Source organism: Vipera berus, assembly GCF_964194415.1.
Source record: "Vipera berus genome assembly, chromosome: 1".
NCBI classification, from domain to species: domain Eukaryota; kingdom Metazoa; phylum Chordata; class Lepidosauria; order Squamata; family Viperidae; genus Vipera; species Vipera berus.
In genome coordinates, this window is record NC_138202.1 from 353,196,703 (window position 1) to 353,217,861 (window position 21,159).

The window sequence follows — 21,159 nt, forward strand, 5'->3', positions numbered from 1 at the left end:
TGGGGGGGGTGGAGCTGCCCCACTGTTCTGACCCGACTCCCCGAACACAACAGACGCACCAATAAATCTCCAACATTCCTTTTATTCAGGAATGCCGGCAGCTTCACACAGCCGACTGTTTAGTCTTTAGTTGCCTCCACACAACGGAGCTTGCTCTCTTTTCCCCTGCAGGGGTCTCCCAAAACCCAGAGTTTTGGGAGACCCCTGCAGACTCTCACCACGCTTGCCAGCAAGAGTCCTTCAGGCAAGCTGGCTCTTTCCCAACACGCACATGCTCAGAAGGCGCTCCGACTCCCAGCGCCACAGGATCCGAGGAAAACTCCAGCAAGTTTACAAATCAGAGTCAGGAGCTCCAAGTAGAAGTGGCTGACCAGCAGGGAGATGAATAGTTGCTGCCGTACCTGTTCGTCTCCGCCCCTGCCTTCTACCCACAGCTGAGGGTGGGGCTCGGTTAGCAGCAGTGACTCTTCCGCCCCGAAGACCGATTCATAGCCTCTCGCTGCTCTTCTCTCTTCAGCCTCTACAGCCTGCACGTCAATCACTGGCCCCTGTGATTCTCCTCCCCTGACTTACTTGCCTCAAGGCATGGAGGTCTCAGCCTTTCCATCTGGGGCTGGCAGATGGCCCAGGCTCCACCTCTGTCCCTGGCTGTGACAGCTCCATTCCTTCGTCCCCATCGGAGCTTTCAGATGGCCCTGGCGCTGGGCCCAACGCCCACTCCTATGCTTCCCCCTCTGAGTCGGTCGCGGAGCTCTCTGGCGGGCGACAGGCCACAATACCCACGCGCCCCATACCTGCTTACCTTAGGACCGCCGCAGCCAGGCCTCCCACACCCCGACACCTGTCGCGTCGCTGCCCGAGTTCTGCGGCCACTTGCGGCCGCACGCCACATGGTGCATCACAGGAGGCTGCATGGCTCATTGCGTCACTGCCGCCACTCGCAGCCCCGGTGCGACGAGCCACTTGGTGTCCTGCTGCAAGTGGCACCGGCACGACGAGCTATATCCTGCGAGCAGTGTGAGGAGGCACGCGGCCTGCCGTGAGTGGCGGCAGCACCCCGACGCGCCACGTGGCGTGCAGCTGCAAGCGGCTGCAGAAGAATTCAGGCAGCGGCGCGACAGTTGTCGGGGTGTGGGAAGCCTAACTGCAGTGGTCCTAAGGTAAGCGGGTAAGACATCCCCTAAAAATAAGACCCGGTCCCTCTTTTGAAGGCAAAAATATATATATATACATAAGACTGGGTTTTATTTTCGGGGAAAGACATTAATCAGCATTGATTATATCTTGTAGGAAACGATTTGAACACCAGCAGAAGGTTTTGGAGGAAGAAAGAAAAAGGCGGCAGTTTGAAGAGCAGAAGCAAAAGCTACGGCTTTTAAGCAGCGTAAAGCCAAAGGTACGCGGTGGCAAATTTATTCAGTGGCAAGCCAGTTGGATTTAAATTAATTTCTGTTAGGAGGAAAATTCAAACAATAAATACAATTTTTAAAAAAACCAATACCAGTGTTTCAACAAAACAGTATGGGGTAGTCCTTGACTTGCCACCATTCAGTTAGCAACCGTTTGAAGTTACAACAGCACTGGGGGAAAAAGTGACTTACGACTAGACCTTGCACTTATGACCATCACAGCAGTCTCCATGGTCTTGTGATTAGAATGCAGGCCCTTGGCAACCAGCATGTGTTTAAAACGCTTGCAGCATCTGGGGGATCGTGTGATCTCCATTTGCAACTTTCCCAGCTGGTTTCCAAAGAGCAAAGTCAACGTCCACATGATTCACTTAACAACTGCAGTGATTAGCTTAATTGGGGGGGGAAATCTTGTAAAATTGGGTGTGACTGACTTGACCACAGTGGAAATTCTGATCCCAATTCTGCTCATAGGTTGGGGGCTATCTGTTTTACCAAGATATAAAATGGTAAGTTGCTTTGAGATAAAAAGGGTTTTTCATGCACCGGAAACAAATTCCTTGTGTGTCCAACCACAGTTGGCCAATAAATAATTCTGTTCTAATCTATTTTGCTCGTTCTAATTTTCCTTGAGGAATTCCACCATGTGGAAATAGTGTGCTTTGTTTTTGCCAAGTGATAAATGTTATCAGGCTTTCTAAAGTAGCTGAAAATTCTGTTAAAAGAGTTCTTTCATAACAGTAATATCAATCATAATCCTAATGTCAATTTGTTTTCAGATGGGTGAAAAAAGCAGAGATGATGCCCTGGAAGCTATTAAAGGGAACCTCGATGGATTTTCCAGAGATGCTAAACTCCATCCCACACCAACTGCTCATCCCAAAAATGCAGGTATTCAACTTGGAGACAAGATCTTGAAATTTAAAAAACTTTAGGATTACACAGAAACTTTTGGAGAAATCTACCCAAAAGAAGCATTCTGTGGGGGGAAAAAATCTAACACCCTTTTGGGTCATGAGCAGAAGAACTTTACTTAATTTTAATTGAATTAGCATCCCACCCCTATTAAATGATAGCCAAATTATGTTCAGTTGATTGAGCATGTGTGCACTTCGAAGCCTAGCAGCCTTTTCAAAAACCTTAAGCTGCATCGGTATAAATTGTAGTTGCAGATTCTCATCTTTAAGCGCATCAAATTACTGGTTGTGGCCAAACTAATGTCCTCAAGATTTTTTCTTTTTCTTTTTACGACCCTGTAGTCCCTTGATTTGGGGGTGTGGTCAGGGCAACTGGGTGGAGCTGAGAGTTTACCAGCCGGATACCCTTCCTGATGCCTACGTAGAGTTTGTAGCAGATATTTTCTCTTCGCACCCTGAGAGAGAAACATCTTCCACTACACTTAGGATTGAACTCTCAACCTTCTTAGTGGGAGGCGAGCATCTTCACCCCTAGGCCACCATGTCTGCTAATGTCCTCAAGAAAATAAAATGCCTATAAAAATAAAGCGGGCATGGGAAAATAAAGATTTTTATCGCCTGTGCATCAGTGACAGCCAAGGGCAGCTGGGATCCTTCTGGGTAAATTCTCCGCTTTCTAAAAGACTTGATCCCACTTTTCTCCCTGGCAAGGAACTCAGTTGTGAATGTGCCATCTAAGTGATAAAAGTCCTCTGTGCTCTCCTCAGCACTTTAAGTAGAGCCATTTGAATCAAATGATGTTAATGCTTATAAAAAGCAGGAATGGGCACTATAGAGAGGAAACAGCTCCTTCTCCCTCTCGCCTCTTGCTGAAAAAACAGGATTTTTTTTTCCTCTTTACAATGTGAAGTTCAGAAGCCACTTACCTCTTCAGCAGGTCAAGCAAGTAATACCCTAAAATTGTGGGGTTTTGCATTGCCCGATATATATTTAGGCTCATTTTCCTCCAGGGGTTTCCATCTCGTGTGTATGTACATGTCTGTGTTCATTCCATTTCACAGATCACCCCACACCATCTCATTCTACCGTGTCTGTCTCCCAAACTACCGCCTTTCTTGACGATGAGGAGTTTAGTGACTTTATTCAGGGACCTGTCGAAACCCCACCATTTGTGCCTCCAGCCTCCTCCCAGCCTTTTCAGTCTCGTCGTCCTGCTTCACAAGCTGGGCAGTGGCTTTCAGAGAAGGCCGCGGCCCACCCTCTCCCTCCAGCCCCGTTTCCTGTAACCTCCATCCTCCAGGGCGCTGTGGGACCAGTACCCTATTTCTCTCCTTCTCCGGCTTCACAAAACACTCAGAAAACAGGTAACACACCGTGTCTTTCGTGGAATAAAATATACAGGTGGTCCCAGCCTTAAACAACCATTTCGTTTAGTGACTATTTGAAGTTAACAACCATGACGACAAAATAATAACATTTTCACACAACTGTTGCAGCATCCCCGTGGTCACGTGATCAAAATTTGGATGCTTGGCAGCTGGTTTGTATTTTTTTTATTTTTTTATTTATTTTAATCCCATTTATATCCCGCCCTTCTCCGAAGACTCAGGGCGGCTTACAATCTAAGCACAAATCAATGTGCTTAGCAATAGCCTTCATTCTATGTATATGCCTGCTTATTAGGGCTTTCGGGGGGCCCCAAGCGGCATTATTACAAAGTCACCTTATTGCCCCCAACAATCTGGGTCCTCATTTTACCTACCTCGGAAGGATGGAAGGCTGAGTCAACCTTGAACCTGGTGGGACGCGAACCTGCACTAATTGCAGGCAGCTGGTGTTACTTAAGGAGGCATTAGCCCACTGCTCCACTAAGGCTCTTTATGACGGTTGCAACGTTCCTGGGTCACATGATTCCCCATTTGCACACTTCCAGCCTGTTTGCCACAAGCAAAGTCAACGGGGGCAGGCTGGATTGGATTGATTCACTTAACAACCAACAAGCAAAAAAAGGTCATGGAATCGGATGCAACTCACTTAACCACCTTGCTTAGTAATGGAAATCCTTGTCCCAGTTTCTGATCATAAGTCAAAGACTACTTGCATAGATGGAGGGGCCTCTTGGTGTAGCCCTTAATGTAGGAGCAGTAAATATATTTTTTCTCGCTCTCTCTAATCCTGAATTCTAGGAGAGAAATAGCACCCCTAATAAATAAATCAGCACCAAAATTTTGCAGAAAGGACAGCCGCTATAGCCAAGTGATGTATATAAATATATATATCAAGGCATTTGACAAACATTTCTGACCAGATAGCGCATAAAGAAAGAAACCTTAGCATTTTCAGATCAGAGAAGCAGAACTTATATTTTATTTATTTTATTTTATTATTTTATTTTATTTTATTTTATTATTATTTTATTTATTTTATTTTATTTTATTTTATTATTTTATTTTATTTTATTATTTTACTCTGTGGTAAGATGAGCGGCCAGTGAATTTTATAAATAAAATAAAATACATTTTATTATTTTATTTATCAAATTTACGTGACTGCCCATCTCATGAAAAACAACTCCGGCCAGTGGACAACCACCAGATAAAATGACACATATATCAACCAATCATAAAAGCATAAAAATCAATGTTAAAAACCCCAGACAAAGAGAGAATGATTAATATCCACCTCAATGGAGCCAAGCATCTCCACTTCCCTGGCACCCCCAGGCCCTCTTACAATTTAAATTGTTCTAGTAGATTTAAATTTAATTTACATTTACAATTTAACAGTTTACAATTTAAAGCTTTCTGGTTGATTTAAAAACAATCAGGCCAAATTTGCATATGGGAAGTGTTGGATTAGTCTCATTTACAGTCCGTTACTTTCAGAATGTAAGAAATTATCTTAATATTTTTTTTAAAGGGTAATGCCTCACTTGTCCCTTTTCTTGTCCTGCTGAATTCTGGGTATGCTTAGTACGGGTCGTACTTAACTTACAACTAGTCCCTTAGTGACCATTAAAAGTTACAACAGACATTCCTAGGGGTGCTTATGACCCAGTTCCAGAATTCCAGCATGACTGCATGTTGGACACTCAGCAACCAGCCTGCATTTACATTTACATTTGCAGCGTCCTGTTTATGACATTTTTGCCCAAAACTGGCATTTACCTCCAGTTTTTGGCGGGACCGGCTCACAGCGGTTCACTTAACAACCGCTGCAAAAAAATGTCGTAAAATTGGTTTCACTTACTTTATTTCTTTAAAAAAATTTTTTTTATTAGTTTATAATATAAAATACAAAAATACAAAAGAAAACAGTAGGAAAATAAGGGAGAGAGAAAGGAAGGGGAAAGAGTAGATCAAAAGGGGGGGAAGAAAAGTCATTGACTTCCGACTCTCTTTGGTGCAGTAGAATAAGATAATAGCATCAAACCTCAACTTTTTCCTTTTACATAGCAGTATAAATTAGCCATTTCTACAAACCTGTCTAACCGGTAAAACCCAAAATCAAGATTTCATTTTTTTCCATCTCAAAACACAAAAGTGCAGAAGCGGTTTCCAAGTAGAAACAAAAGCAATTGTGTCTTATTGTTTTTCCCTTTAATCAAAGCAGTCAATTTCTCCATCTCTGCTAACTCCGTCAACTTTTGCCGCGTGGTTTCGCTTTATGACCCTCGTGACTTAAAGTTCAGGACGGGCAAGCTCCATTAGTGTCCTAAGTCAAGGACTCTCTCTCTGTATTGGTAGAATCTCTTGCCATGCAGAATCTGAAAGAAGCCCTACAAATAAGGACTGGTGTGACGCAGTAACAATCGGCCTCTTCGAGAATTGTTCCTTGAGCCACACACCAGTTCCTTATTTCTAGGGCTGTTGGGTGCGTTTGTGTTTTCCCCCTTTTGCCTGTGGGATTGAAGAATGGGATAAAGCTCTGGACTGAAGTGCAATTTAGCAAGTGCGTCTAATTCCTCCTTTTATTCACTCCAGGCCGTTACTTAGAAGACAAGCCCTTGGCAACTTGCGGGTTGAGTGAATTTGGGCAAATCAAACATAAGGCGCCTGAGGTTGAGCCCAATGCTGCCGCTTCAGCTGTAAACAGCCCTGGTCCCCAGTTAGCAGCCAGTGGCAGGGAGTCCCTAGGGGCACATCCCAAGGGACCCCCTAGTCCAGAGGCAAACAAGGCTTCAGACCAAAAGCTGCCAGTTCAAGAGTGCGGTGAGCAAATCTGTTGTTTTCAGCCAGATGGATGCTGCTTCACTGTTCTAACCCCTTAAGGTGAATGCTGGGTAATTTTGCTCTGAATCCCTGCTTGTATAATAACAATGAAGCATCTTTTATCCTGACTTACCACGTAATACAGTATTGGTTCTTAACCAGCTTTTTGCATGAGTTTTGAGCCTGTTCTCTTTTCCAAGCCAAACATTCTCCTCCTCCTCCTCCTCCTCCTCCTCCTCCTCCTCCTCCTCCTCCTCCTCGCTGTCATTCACTTGCCCAAGGAGAATTGGCCCTCATTTCCTCTAAGCAACTTTCTCCAACTTGCCACTTTACAGACGTGCTAGGACTACGACTCCCAGAATTCCAACCCTCTAACTTCTTGTGGGTGCCAGTTTGGTGGAGATGGCCTAACAGTGATGCAGGCTTGAAGGGAGTAGGTGTTATAGTTGAGAAAAGTGAAGGCTTCATCTTGTAGTATGTACCTTATGCATAGAAGTGACGAGACACCCAAGCTGGAAAGGTCACCTACTGCAGGGGTAGGCATGGCTGGCTCAGGAATTCTGGGAGATGAAGTCCACGAGTCATAAAAGAGCCAAGGTTGCCTACCCCTGATTCCTAATGCTACTAACTGGGATTAGTCTCTCCAGTGGTGCATAAAAACTTCCTTCCTTCCTTCCTTCCTTCCTTCCTTCCTTCCTTCCTTCCTTCCTTCCTTCCTTCCTTCCTTCCTTCCTTCCTTCCTTCCTTCCTTCCTATAATCTAAAGTTGCCAACTTCTTCTGCTTAAAGGACTGCTCAGTTTTAAGATTAAAAAGGAAAACCTAAGAACAGATGGGACGCGGTAGCTCAGTGGGTTAGGACGCTGAGCCTGTCGATCAGAAGGTCGGCAGTTTGGCGGGTCGAATCCCAAGTGCCACGTAACAGAGTGAGCGCCTGTTACTCATCCCAGCTTCTGCCAACCTAGCAGTTCGAAAACACGTAAAAATGCAAGTAGAAAAATAGGGACCACTCCGGTGGGAAGGTAACAGCGTTCCGTGCGCCTTTGGCGTCTAGTCATGCCGGCCACATGACCACGGAGACGTCCTCGGACAAGCGCTGGCTCTTCGGCTTTGAAACGGAGATGAGCACCGGCCCCTAGAGTCGGAAACGACTAGCACGCATGTGTGGGGGAACCTTTACCTTTACCTTAAGAACAGATAGGAGCTTGATGCTGCTGGTTAGCCTTAGCAGCAGTTGAGCAGCAGGCTTAACCACCTGCTGAACGATCACCCATTTGCATCTTTTTATTTTCATCATATTTGTACGATGGCCCGTCTTACCAGAGTGGAGGGCGTACCACAGTTTTGCAAGTTGCTCATCCTATCTCCATTCTGATGACCTTTTCACCCACACCTATACCGTACGTCAGCATTAACACCTGCAAAGTTTGTGCCATTTGGTGCCCTCCTGTTTTCTTTGGTCACGCGTAAGCTGTTAACCTAAGTGTAGCTCAGTTTCTAATCCTATTTAAGCACATTTACAAAAGCATCAGCAGGGGTATTTCTACTTATTTTGGGTACTTAAACTGCTAAATGGATTTTTGTGCTTGCTTTTTGAGGTGGTGGTTCATCTCCCCAAGAGTGTTTTGCAGAAAGTTACAGCTGTGGCCCTTTGCTCCAGAGCTCTGATTTGAATGCAAAAACACCTGCTTGTTTTTCTTGAACCAATCACTTTTTATTTCTTGAGCTATCTTTGGAGAGCTGATTCCTTTCTTTGAGCTACTCTGATAGAAGTGTCCCAAATGAGTCATTTGTTTTAGCTATTTTCTAACTATCTGTCTTTTTGTGTCTCTGTGTGTGTGTGTCCTTAGGTGCTGGAGTTTTTCCTTCACAAGATCCAATTCAGCAAATAATGCCTCCATGGATTTACAATGATAATTTAGTTCCAGGTAATGGTTAATAAAATGATGACGATGAACATTATATATAATTTCATTGTCATGTTGTTATCAGCTCTTTTTCTTCTTGTGCTTTACATGATTGACAGAGTACCGTGTTAAATTTTGATCAGGCAACATTGACTTTTAATTTGGATCCTGTTGTCTAGGTTGTTATTTAGAAGGATTTTTTTTTAAAAAAAGCCAAAGTGGTTAAGGCACCAGGGTACAAACCAGGGAGCTGTGAGTTCTAGTCCCGTCTTAGGCTCAAAGCCAGCTGGGTGGCCTTAGGCCAGTCACTTTCTCTCAGCCCTAGGAAGAAGACAGTGGCAAACTACTCACGAAAAACCTTGCCAAGAAAATTGCAGGGTCTTATCCAGGCAGTTACTAGGAGTACCGGTCCACGGCATGCCAGAAACCAGGGCGCGCAAACAAGCAAAGCCCCATCCATGGGATGCAGGCAGCACACGAAACCACTTCCCGCTCCAGTCCATGGAAAAACCTCTCTCCAAAAAACCGGTCCCTGGTGCCCAAGGTTGGGGGGCCGCTGGTGTACGGGTTAAGGCATAATCGTAAGCCCTGCCTTAGCAGTGAAAGCCAGCCGAGTGACATTTATTTATTTATTTATTTATTTATTTATTTATTTATTTATTTATTTATTTATTTATTTATTTATTTATTTATTTATTTATTTTTGGGACTTATATGCCGCCCTATCTCCCAAAGGACTCAGAGCGGCTTACAACAATAAAAAACAACAATACAAAAATTAAAAAACGAATTAAATAGCCCCAAAATAAATTAACTACAGTTAAAAATTAAAACATATTTAAAAACCCATCATCAATCCAGGTCAGCCTGATGGAAGAGAAAAGTTTTGAGGTCGCGGCGAAAGGACCGGAGGTCTGGGGCCATCCGAAGCTCAAGGGGAAGCTGGTTCCAAAGGGCTGGTGCTCCCACTCTTTCTCAGCCCAACTCGCCTCCCAGGGTTGTCGTGGGGAAAATAAGAGGCAGAAGGAGCACTAGACATACTCTTCGCCTTTATTAAAATAATAAAGGTGGGATATAAATTAAATAAATAAACTCAAGTTAATGTTTGTGGGCAGAAAAGGCACAGCCTTTTGAAATTTGCTTGAATTTTTCAGTATTTAATCTCTTGGACCAATTCTTTCCTTCACAGATCTTTATAAGAAGATTCTTGAAACCACCATGACACCATCCGGGATAGATACCGGCAAACTCTATCCAATTCTGATGTCCTCTGGGCTTCCCAGAGAAACCCTTGGACAAATTTGGGCCTTAGCCAATCGCACCACTCCAGGGAAGCTGATAAAAGAGGAACTCTACACTGTTTTGGCTATGATTGCGCTAACTCAGGTAAGAATCAGAATCAAAGATAAAACGGGCGGGGGGGGCAGGAGAGGACTCCTTATGACTTGTCAGTCTAGGATAGGGGTAGGCAACCTTGGCTCTTTTATGACTCATGGACTTCAACTCCCAGAATTCCTGAGTCAGCATGGCTCAGCATGGAAACCTCTCCCTTTCTCCTCAGCGTGGCTGGCTCAGGAATTCTGGGAGTTGAAGTCCACGAGTCATAAAAGAGCCAAGGTTGCCTACCCCTGGTCTAGGAACAGGGTTACTGCAAATACAGATACTTCTCGACTTACAACAGTTCATTTAGTGACTGTTTGAAGTTATAACGACACTGAAAAAGGTGAGGTATGATTGTTTTCCACCCTTGCAACCCTTGCAGCATCCCCGTGGCTGCATGACAAAATTCAGACGGCTTGGCAACTGACTCATATTTATGACAGTTGCAGTCTCCCAGGGTCATGGGATCCCCTTTTGCGACCTTCTGACAAACAAAGTCAATGGGGAAGCCAGATTCACTTAACAACCGGGTTACTAACTTTAATAGCCCCAGTGATTCACTTAACAACTCTGGCAAGAAAGGTTGTAAAATGGGGCAAAATTCACTGAACAAGTGTCTCACTTGGCAACAGAAATTTCGGGCTCAATTGTGGACCTAAGCTGAGGACTCTCTGTACTCCTAGCGTTAAGATTAGTTAAGATTGTCAGAATTTCCCTGTGGAACATGAAAGGGTAATAGAGACATAAAACGCGTGTAATCCGAGGAGCCATCTCACCTTAATGGGACTAGCCTGTCCAACTCGTTTCGGCAAAAAAGGGACTGCTTCGGATCCCATCTGTTGTTACCCAATCAGCCACCTCCACTGTGCTGTTCCCCCCGCCATTGGGGCACCTGGCACAGCCCTTCGTGGCCTGGGTCCAGGTTACTTGAGGGACCGTCTCACCCCATTGGGATCGGCCTGTCACACTCATGCCAGCAGAGGAGGCAGAGCCAGATTGTTAGGCTCCTATGAAAGGATAAGGAAGTTGGGGTCAGTCTCACATCAGGGAGGGGGCAAGATGTTCCAGAGGGTTAGGAGCAACAGGGTTGACGGGACCCACAGCATGCCTTCTCTGAGTAGGACGGGCCAATCCCGGTGGGGTGAGATGGTCCCTCAAGTGACCTGGACCCATGCCACGAAGGGCTTTAAAGTGCTGGTTATTACCTATAAAGTGCTGGTTATTACCTATAAAGCCCTACATGGCCTGGGTCCGGGTTATTTGAGGGAACACCTGCTGCCGGCATCAAACGCCCTTCGCCCAGTGCGCTCCCACAGGGAGGGTCTGCTCAGGGTTCCGCCGGTGAGAGATTGCCGGCGGGTGACACCCAGGGATAGGGCCTTCTCAGTGGGAGCGCCTGCCCTCTGGAACCAGCTGCCGGTGGAGCTGAGGACTGCCCCCGACCTCCGATCATTCTGCCGGGGCCTGAAGACCTGGCTCTTTGAGCTCTCGGGCCCAGGCTGAGGAGAAATTTTTAATTGGGGTTTTTAAGAGTACAGGGTCAATTTAATATTTTTAATCTGGTTTTTAACTTTTGTATGTTGGATTTTTTAATTCCCTGTAAACCGCCCTGAGTCCTCAGGGAAAGGGCGGTATATAAATGTAATAAAAATAAAAATAAAATAAAATAAAAATAAAGTGGTCACCACTGCCTCACATAGATATCAGTATCCACAGATAGCAATAGCACTCAGACTTCTATACCGCTTCACAGTGCTTCACAGCCCTCTTTAAGCGGCTTACAGAGTCAGCCTATGGCCCCCAACAGTCTGAGTCCTCATTTTACGGACCTTGGAAGGATAGAAGGCTGAGTCAAACTTGAGCCGGTGAGACTTGAACTGCCAAACTGCTGGCAGCCCGGAGTCAAGCAGAAGTAGCCTGCAGTATTGCATTCTAACCACTGCACCATCTACACAGATATAGATGCCGCCTAAGTCTGTCATTTTTAAAATAGCATCCAAAAGCGAAAACAGCAACATAAAAATAATAAAAATAACCCGGACAACTACAGCTACATAGCAAAAAAATCTCATTCTAGGGAGAGAAAAACGGCGTCCTCCGTCAAGGCCCTTATTCAACACTTGTGTTAAAGTCTCATATCAGATTTTTTTTTTTTGCTTATGAATCAGGGGGGTGTAATATCCTAAAATTAGAGCAAGGGTACATAAATTTGCAGAGGTAGCAACCATCAGTATAACTGTAACTTGTTTTTCCCGGGGTGCAGGGGGAAGGAAGCACAAGTCATGGGAAGTAATTTAAATCATTTTGTGAGTGAAACCCACTAGTGGGCAAAAACAGGAACAAGAGCCTCCACTCTACCACTGGATGTGAAAACTGCTCCCACCCTTTAGGCCAGGGGTCACCAACCCCCGGTTCGTGGACCAGTACTGGGCCACGGCCTGCCAGCAACCGGTCCGCACAAACAAGCAAAGCCCCGTCCGCGGGATGCAGGTAGCTTTAAGCCTTTCAGAAGGGTATCAAAACTTGATTTTGCTGGTTGGCTCGGGGCTTTAATGGAGGTGCTCACCATTGGAGTTGGCTGACTTGGTAAGAAGACCTCAGGATTATGGGGAGGCTGAGCTCCACCACATGTTTATTGGACCCGTGCCCTTCCTGGCTGGTTTATGCAGCCTGGGATGGGACACGAGGCTGGTTCCAGGCGGTTATATCTGCCTCTTTGAGTGAGGGTAGTTTTCCTGCCGCCCTGAAGGAGACGGTGGTGAGACCTCTCCTCAAGAAGCCTGCCCTGGACCCAGCTGTGTTAAATAACTTTCGTCCGGTCTCCAACCTTCGCTTTCTTGCGAAGGTTGTTGAGAGTGTGGTGGCGCATCAGCTCCCTCTGGTTCTGGATGAAGCGGATTATCTAGACCCGTACCAATCGGGTTTCAAGCCCGGGTACAGCACGGAGACGGCATTGGTCGCTCTGGTGAATGATCTCTGGAGGGCTCGGGACAGGGGATATTCCTCTGTCCTAGTCCTATTAGACCTCTCAGCGGCTTTCGATACCATCGACCATGGTATCTTGCTGCGGCGTCTCAGGGGATTGGGAGTGGGAGGCACGGTCCTTCAGTGGTTCTCCTCCTATCTTCTGGGACGCTCGCAGTCGGTGATGGCAGGGGGGCAGAGGTCGACCTCGAGGCCTCTCGCTTGTGGAGTCCCTCAGGGGTCGGTCCTCTCGCCTCTCCTGTTCAACATCTATATGAAACCGCTGGGTGAGATCATTCGTGGTTTTGGAGTTGGGTATCATCAGTATGCTGATGATACCCAGCTTTTCATTTCGACCCCAAACCACCCCAGTGATGCCCTCGACGTGATGTCCCGCTGCCTGGAGGCGGTTTGGGTCTGGATGGGGAGGAACAGGCTTCGACTCAACCCTGACAAGACCGAGTGGCTGTGCGTACCGGCATCTCGGGATATTCAGGATATCCCATCTCTATGGGGGGTGAGTTATTACCCCCCGTAGATAGGGCTCGCAACTTGGGAGTCCTCCTAGATTCACAGCTTTCTCTAGAAGACCATATAGTAGCTGTGACTAGGGGGGCCTTCGCCCAGGTTCGCCTGGTGCACCAGTTGCGGCCCTATCTAGACCGGGATGCCTTACGTACGGTCACTCACGCCCTTGTGACCTCTCGTCTGGACTACTGCAATGCTCTCTACATGGGGCTACCCTTGAAGACCACTCGGAGGCTCCAACTGGTACAGAATGCAGCCGCGAGAGTTGTGTTGGGAGTTTCCCAACACTCCCATGTTACACCTCTGCTCCGCGAGCTGCATTGGCTTCCAGTTGTCTTCCGGGTGAGATTCAAGGTGTTGGTAATGACCTACAAAGCCCTACATGGCATGGGTCCGGAATACCTTGGGGAGCACCTGCGGCCGGCGTCAACTTCCCTCCGCCCAGTACGCTCCCACAGAGAGGGCCTCCTCAGGGTGCCACCGGTCAAAGAATGTCGACTGGTGGCCCCCAGGGGGAGGGCGTTCTCTGTGGGCGCGCCGGATTTATGGAACCATCTTCCAGTCGAGCTCCGGATGGCGCCTGACCTCTGCTCCTTCCGGCGCGATCTCAAAACCTACCTTTTCGAACAAGCTGGCCTGGCCTGATGGGATGGGGTTGGGTTTTATTAAATCTGTTTTAATCTATTTTAATGTCTTTTAACTTATTCATGGGCATTTGTTTAATCGTTTTTAATTTTTGTATCTTGTTTTTTTAATATGTATTGCCCTGTTCACCGCCCTGAGTCCTTCGGGAGAAGGGCGGTATACAAATAAAATTAATAATAATAATAATAATAATCCCCATCCTATCCATCTTTTGATCCTGCTTTTGGTATACTGTAGTTTTTTCATTATAATCCAGAGGTCTTCAAATTTGGCAACTTTAAGACTTGTGGACTTCAACTCCCAGAATTCCTCAGCCAGCCCTGAGGAGTTGAAATCCACAAGTCTTAAAGTTGCCAAGTTTGAAGACCCCTGACTTTAATTATTATTTTTTTACTTATTTTATAACTCATAAGCCCATCCAGAGTCACCTTATAGGGGAAATGGATGACATAACAATGTAATAAACAAGTAAATAGTTTTTACTGCATTACAGGCAGTCCTTGACTTACAATCGTAATTGTGCCTGGCAATTATGGTGAGAAATCGTGCTGGTTGTTAAAGCGGAATATCATGTGACCTGACCCAATTTTACAACTGTTTTTGCAGCAGCTGCTAAGCAAACACCTTGGTTGTTAAACAACCACCGCAGTTGTTAAGCAAAGCTGTTGTTCGCTATGGAGCAGGTTTTGCCAGAACCCGAAAGTACACACCGATTTCTAGCAGAAATGTAAATTGTGGTCATGTGATCCACAGCAAACAGCCATTAATGCAGGACAGTTGCTGAGCAGGCAAAATGTGGTCACGTGACCGGGGGGTGTGTGACGTCTGGATTCTAAGGTTCCACCATAACTTTGAACAGTGGCCAAACAACCAGTCGTAAGTCGAGGACTACTTGTAATTCATTTTCTGGGTTTCACAGCATGCTGCAATAAACTAGCCAAGATGCTTTACACAACACATTCAACCAAAAGTAAAATTATCACCAGTTAAGTTTTACATGGTGTGCAAATGCTTTAACTGACTCGGCTGTGTGGACACTCTGTTTTCTGGTTTTTTTTCCCCTTCATACAGAGAGGAGTTCCAGCCATGAGCCCTGAAGGTTTAAATCAGTTTCCTTCTGCCCCCATCCCTTCCTTAAGTGGGCTTCAGATGGCCATCCCTGTCACAGTGAGCCAACAGCCTTTGATGCCTCCTGGGCCACCAGTTTCCATGCCTCTGAGTATAGGACCAACATTGGTGGGGATCAACATGGCGGCACCAGTGGGTGCAGCCACCACACAGGCTTCCAACAGTTTCATCCAACCTTTCCCTACAAACCAGGTTAGTGCTGACATACAGTATTCCCTGTCATAGGGTATCCTTACTCGTGGTTTAAAACAGCTTGTTCTTTTAGCTTTTTACTTTCAGCCATGGAATTCAAGCATCTGTCTGAAAATATTACCTAGACCAGGGCGTGGTCAAAGCACCTGAAGGAAGGACAGGAAGCAACAGATGGAAACTAATCAAGGAGAAAAGCAACCTAGAACTAAGGAGAAATTTCCTGAAAGTGAAAACAATTAACCAGTGGACCGACTTGCCTCCAGAAGTTGTGGGAGCTCCATCACTGGAAGTTTTTAAGAAGGGATTGGGCAACCATTCGTCTGAAATGGTATAGGGTTTCCTGCTTGAGTAGGGGGTTGGACTAGAAGACCTCCAAGGTCCCTTCCAACTCTGTTATGCTATATGGCAACTTTATGACCTGTGGACTTCAACTCCTAGAATTCCTGAGCCAGCTATGCTTATGATACCAATTCAGATATAGTTATTTATTATTATGTTTGCATTATTTTGTATGCTTCCCATAGAATTCTGGGAGTTGAAGTCCACAGTTCGTAAAGTTGCTATACTTACCCACCCCGGTCTAGACCAATTACTCTGGAGCAACTGATTAAAAGAAAGGGAGAGACAGACTCGTGCAGAATATGACAGTGGAGGAGTTTATCAGTCATATAGATTCGTGAACTAAAAATGAAAATAATTTTTTTCCTATATATATAAACTACAGAGCTTTCAAGTTTTATTTGGGAGAAATGAAAGGCACCTCTTGTCAATTGGAAAAAGTTGCTCAATTGAGTGTTGTTTTGGTCTGTAAGAGCCTAAATGAGAGCAGAGGTCATGATCCTCCCCATGTTAGGGCTCCAGTGCCCATCAGCCTCAAGACAGCATGGCCAAAGGTCAGGGATGATGAAAGTTAGTATCCAGCAACATCTGAGATCTTTCTTTCAGATCTTCTGCTCCTACAGAACGAATTGAAACTCCAGGGAAAACTGGATCACATAAGCCTGTGTAGTTGTTGAGCTTGACTCTAGAGTCCTCATCATAGCTGAAGCAGGAAACAACCAGAGATGGGATTTTCAACTTTGTTTTGTGTAATTTATTTTTACCTATCACGATATATAACTTTTGATTTTAAACTTTTTAATCATTCACTGCAAAATTTCTGGGTACTTCACATTGTACCAATAGAAAAGAATATTTGTAGCTCAGGGTTGAATTGTAGGATCCTTGTTGCTCTCTGAGCTTAGCTGTTTTCTTGCAGGTGTTTCATTACTTCACACTTAATATTCACACTTCATATTGTTTTATTGCACAGGTAGTCCTCAACTTATGACCACAATTGAGCCCAAAATTTCAGTTGCTAAGCTGAGCCTTGGTGGAGCAGTGGGCTAATGCCTCCTTAAGTAACACCAGCTGCCTGCAATTAGTGCAGGTTCGCGTCCCACCAGGCTCAAGGTTGACTCAGCCTTCCATCCTTCCGAGGTAGGTAAAATGAGGACCCAGATTGTTGGGGGCAATTAAGCTGACTTTGTAATAATGCCGCTTGGGGTGTGTGTGTGAAAGCCCTAATAGGCAGGCATATACATAGAATGAAGGCTACTGCTAAGCTTGTAAGCCGCCCTGAGTCTTCGGAGAAGGGCGGGATATAAATGGAATTAAAACAAATAAATAAATAAATAAGAGCGGTTAAGTGAGTTTTGCCCCTTTTTTGCGACAGGTGTTAAGTGAATCATTGCAGTTGTTAAGTGAACCACGTGGTCATTAAATGAATCCAGCTTCCCCAATTGACTGCTTGTCAGAAGCCCGCTGGGAAATTTACACATGGTGATCACATGACCCCAGGATGCTGCAACCATCGTAAATACATGTTGGTTGCCAAGCACCCAAATTTTGATTACATGACCCTGGGGGTGCTGCAATGGTCATAAGTGTGAAGAACGATCATAAGTTATTTTTTCCAGTGTTGTTTTAACTTCAAACGGTCACTAAAGGGTTGTAAGTTGAGGACTACTTGTATATTTATACTGAAGCAAGGTAGCACAAATCATGGCCAATAAAATAGTCATTACTACAGAAAGTGTAAATAAAAGAATAAGATAGATAGATAGATGATAGATAGATAGATAGATAGATAGATAGATAGATAGATAGATAGATAGATAGATAGATAGATAGATAGATGATAGATAGATGATAGATAGATAGGATAGGATAAGATAAGATAAGATAAGATAAGATAAGATAAGATAAGATAAGATAAGATAAGATAAGATAAGATATAGATAGATATAGATAGATAAATAGATAAATGATAGAATAGATATAAATAGATATAGATAGAAAGATAGATAGATATAGATAAACTAGAGATTGATGATAGAGATAGATAGAAAGATATATAAATAGATATAGATAGATAGATGATGCATAATAGATATAGATAGAAAGATATAGATAGATAAATATAACTAGAGATAGATGATAAGATGGATGGATGGATGAACGGACAGACCGACAGACAGATGATAGATATAAGATGATAGAGAAAGAAAGGAAAGAAAGGAAGGAAGGAAGGAAAGAAAGAAAAATATTAGATGGATGGATGACTTTTGTCATTTTTTTACTGTGGACAAATTGGCACACATAAAAATGAAATTCTGTTGCACGGTCTCAAAAGTGTACACGTACATAACACATATAAACATATGTAGATACCTGCACCCTTACATATAAATACATATACATATTAATCACTGTCCGTCTTGAATACATAGTGAAAAGAAGACGCTTGAGAGTTCACAAAGTTGATATTGATACGGAACGAAACTGTGACTGAATCTGGATGTTCTGCTTCGGGTACCATGAAGCCCCCTCCTCCCAGAAGGGAAGAAGGAAAACAGGTCGTGAAGAGGATGTGTAGCGTCCCAGAGAATCCTACGGACCCTGCTCAAGCATCTCTTATACGTTATGTCCTGGATGGGAGGGAGGGAACTGCCAATAATATTATCTGCCATCCTCACCACTTTCTGCACCTCCTTCCTGTCTGAAGCAGTGATGCTTCCAAACCAGGCAGTAACACAGTATGATACGACACTGTCCCTCTATAGAAAGTGGTAAGGATAGGGGAAGGAATAAGGTTGTTCTCCTTTAAAAAAAAAGACCTCTTCTGTCTCCTCCAAATCTAGGTCCCCAAAACAGACGATGATGACTTCCAAGAATTCCAGGAAGCGTCCAAGTCAGGGGGACTGGATGATACTTTTACGGATTTTCAAGGGGAAGTGTCTGGATCCAACAAAATGTTAGCAGCACAGCAGCGGAGCAGGTACAGGGATTTGTCACTCTCATATCATTATTTGTTTTTGCATAGCATTTTTTTAGTATAAAGACAAGAAGATACAGACCAGGCCAGGATTTCTCAGCCTCAGCAACTTTAGGATGTGTGGACTTGAATTCCCAGAATCCCCAGTCAGCATGACACACATCCTAAAGTTGCTGAGACTGAGAAACACTGGACCAGGTTACTGTGTTCAGTTGCTCTTATGCCGTGTGCAGTATTCTCAGCTAATCAGAAGGATGGTAGCAGTCAGTTTTGGACTGACTGTTATTCCTGATAGTTAGAACAGTTAATCAGTGGAACAACCTGCCTCCAGAAGCTGTGAATGCTCCAACACTGGAAGTTTTTAAGAAGAGACTGGACAGCCATTTGTCTGAAATGGTATAGGGTTTCCTGCCTGAGCAGGGGGTTGGACTAGATGACCTCCAAGGTCCCTTCCAACTCATTCTATTCTATTCTATTCTATTCTATTCTATTCTATTCTATTCTATTCTATTCTATTCTATTCTATTCTATTCTATTCTATTCTATTCTATTCTATTCTATTCTATTCTATATTCTCAGTAAAGATTCTACTCCACTCTATTCTGTTCTGTTCTGTTCTATTCTCAAAGATTCCATTCCATTCCATGGACAAGTGTCACCCTAAGCAAAATATTGCAGTGCAGAGTGAGTCTGCATTTTTCCTGGGGATCTGTTTCCTCATTTCAAGTTTACTTTTGGGGTTTTTTTCCATTACGCTTTCAACACTCAGTAACCCCTAAGTGTGCAGCATATGACTCATGTACAACCAATTTAGCATTTGCTGCTAAGAGGGAGTCAAGCTATTCTCCAAAGCACCTGAAAGCAGGACAAGAAGCAACGGATGGAAACTAGTCAAGGAGAGAAGCAACCTAGAACTAAGGAGAAACTTCCTGACAGTTAGAACAATTAACCAGTGGAACAACCTGCCTCCAGAAGTGGTGAATGCTCCAACACTGGAAGTTTTTAAGAAGAGACTGGACAGCCATTTGCCTGAAATGGTATAAGGTTTCCTGCCTGAGCAGGGGGTTGGACTAGATGACCTCCAAGGTCCCTTCCAACTTTATTATTATTATTATTATTATTATTATTATTATTATTATTATTATTATTGTTGTTGTTGTTGTTGTTGTTGTTGTTATTATTATTATTATTATTATTATTATTATTATTATTATTACATAAATAGGTTATTATTATTATTTATTTAAGAACGTTTATATGGCCACCCAACACACTCTCAGTGACTCTGGGCGGCTTGTTCCCAGGGTCTATGTGTGGGTGTGTGTAAATCTTTTATAATCTTTTTAGGGTTTCGTTTTTCTGCATACCATGGAGGTTTTCCAATCCTCACTCAGTATTCTATTTTTCCTCTTGGTTCAAAGCTACACTAGCGAACATGTAGCCAGGATTCTTTTTCTATGTTTCCGTGAATGTTTGGTGGTGGTAGGAAACAACTCAAAAAAGCTGCCAGTTTACACCAATTGCTGTGGTAGGAACAACTCAGTTTACACCGATTCCAATCAGGCGGCCTCTTATAAGCCATTAAAAGGATCTTCAAAAATTGCATGCATCCATCTTAAACTAGTGTTAAGCCTAAATTGAGGAGACATGAAGCTTTCCCAGAAAGATTTATGCTAAGTCCAGAACGCAAGGCTTAGCAGTTATGCTTTCCATTCCTCAACTGACAGGTGACATAGGATATAATTCTGTTCAGTGTGGAACACAGGCGGTCCTCAAAATAGGACCCCAACTGGCCATTAGTCACATTTTTCAGTATTGTTGTAACCTCAAACGGTCACTAAACAAAAAAAAACAGTTGTAACTTGAGGACTACCTGTAACTTCATTTCATCTCTCTCCTATCCTGCCTTCCCTCACTTGCTATTCTCAAGGTAACTAACAGAACTGAGTAAAATAATATGCAGCTAAATATTTCAGCAACACACAATAAGAATAAGAAAAGCATCTAAAGGAGCCTTAAAAATAACAGTGGTACATTGGAGGTGCTAAAAGGATTTAAAAGGCCTGAGAAAATAAAAACAAGGGGGGGGGAAACGAAAAATGTTCTCCTGCTGTCTAACTAAACGTCAAGTGTTCATCTCTGAGCTTAGTAAATTGATGATTCCGATGCTTTTAAAAGCCTCAATAACATGGTCACGATCGTAATCATTATAGAAAATAACTGTGTTGATCTGAATGGCAGTCTAAATCAAATGAGTTGATATGTTTGTCAGAATTGGGGAAGAAAGTGTTTCATCTGGAACTGGTTCTAATCAATCTTTTTCTCAGGATTAATGTAATTGTTTAGCGAGATTAATTGCTTAAAAGGTTTTTCTTTGGGAGCGCTCCATGGAGGCCTGGTCAGTGATTAACGGTCTGATCCATGATAAAATAACAAGTTTAGAGATTCCACACAAACCGAGTCACATTTCCATTAAATGCCTTCAAATGGAATCATGGCAATTAGACTTCTTTTTTTGTTCAATTCACTGCTTATCCAAGCACAGGTAGTCCTTGACTTACAAC

The 21,159-nt window shown here is 44.0% G+C and overlaps 1 protein-coding gene across 3 annotated transcripts in view; it reads left to right on the forward strand.

Moving 5' to 3' along the window:
- The window catches only part of SYNRG (synergin gamma), a 90,469-nt gene that overhangs the window by 22,526 nt on the left and 46,784 nt on the right, over positions 1-21,159 (forward strand). For 2 of the 3 annotated variants that reach the window (XM_081346565.1, XM_081346567.1), the window contains exons 5-12: positions 1,291-1,396; positions 2,189-2,300; positions 3,388-3,690; positions 6,310-6,537; positions 8,386-8,463; positions 9,632-9,828; positions 15,031-15,279; positions 18,462-18,598. In XM_081346565.1, the coding sequence (XP_081202691.1) occupies positions 1,291-1,396; positions 2,189-2,300; positions 3,388-3,690; positions 6,310-6,537; positions 8,386-8,463; positions 9,632-9,828; positions 15,031-15,279; positions 18,462-18,598 (1,410 nt within the window). The remainder of the gene's footprint in view (positions 1-1,290; positions 1,397-2,188; positions 2,301-3,387; positions 3,691-6,309; positions 6,538-8,385; positions 8,464-9,631; positions 9,829-15,030; positions 15,280-18,461; positions 18,599-21,159) is intronic. The other variant, XM_081346566.1, reaches the window with a different exon arrangement.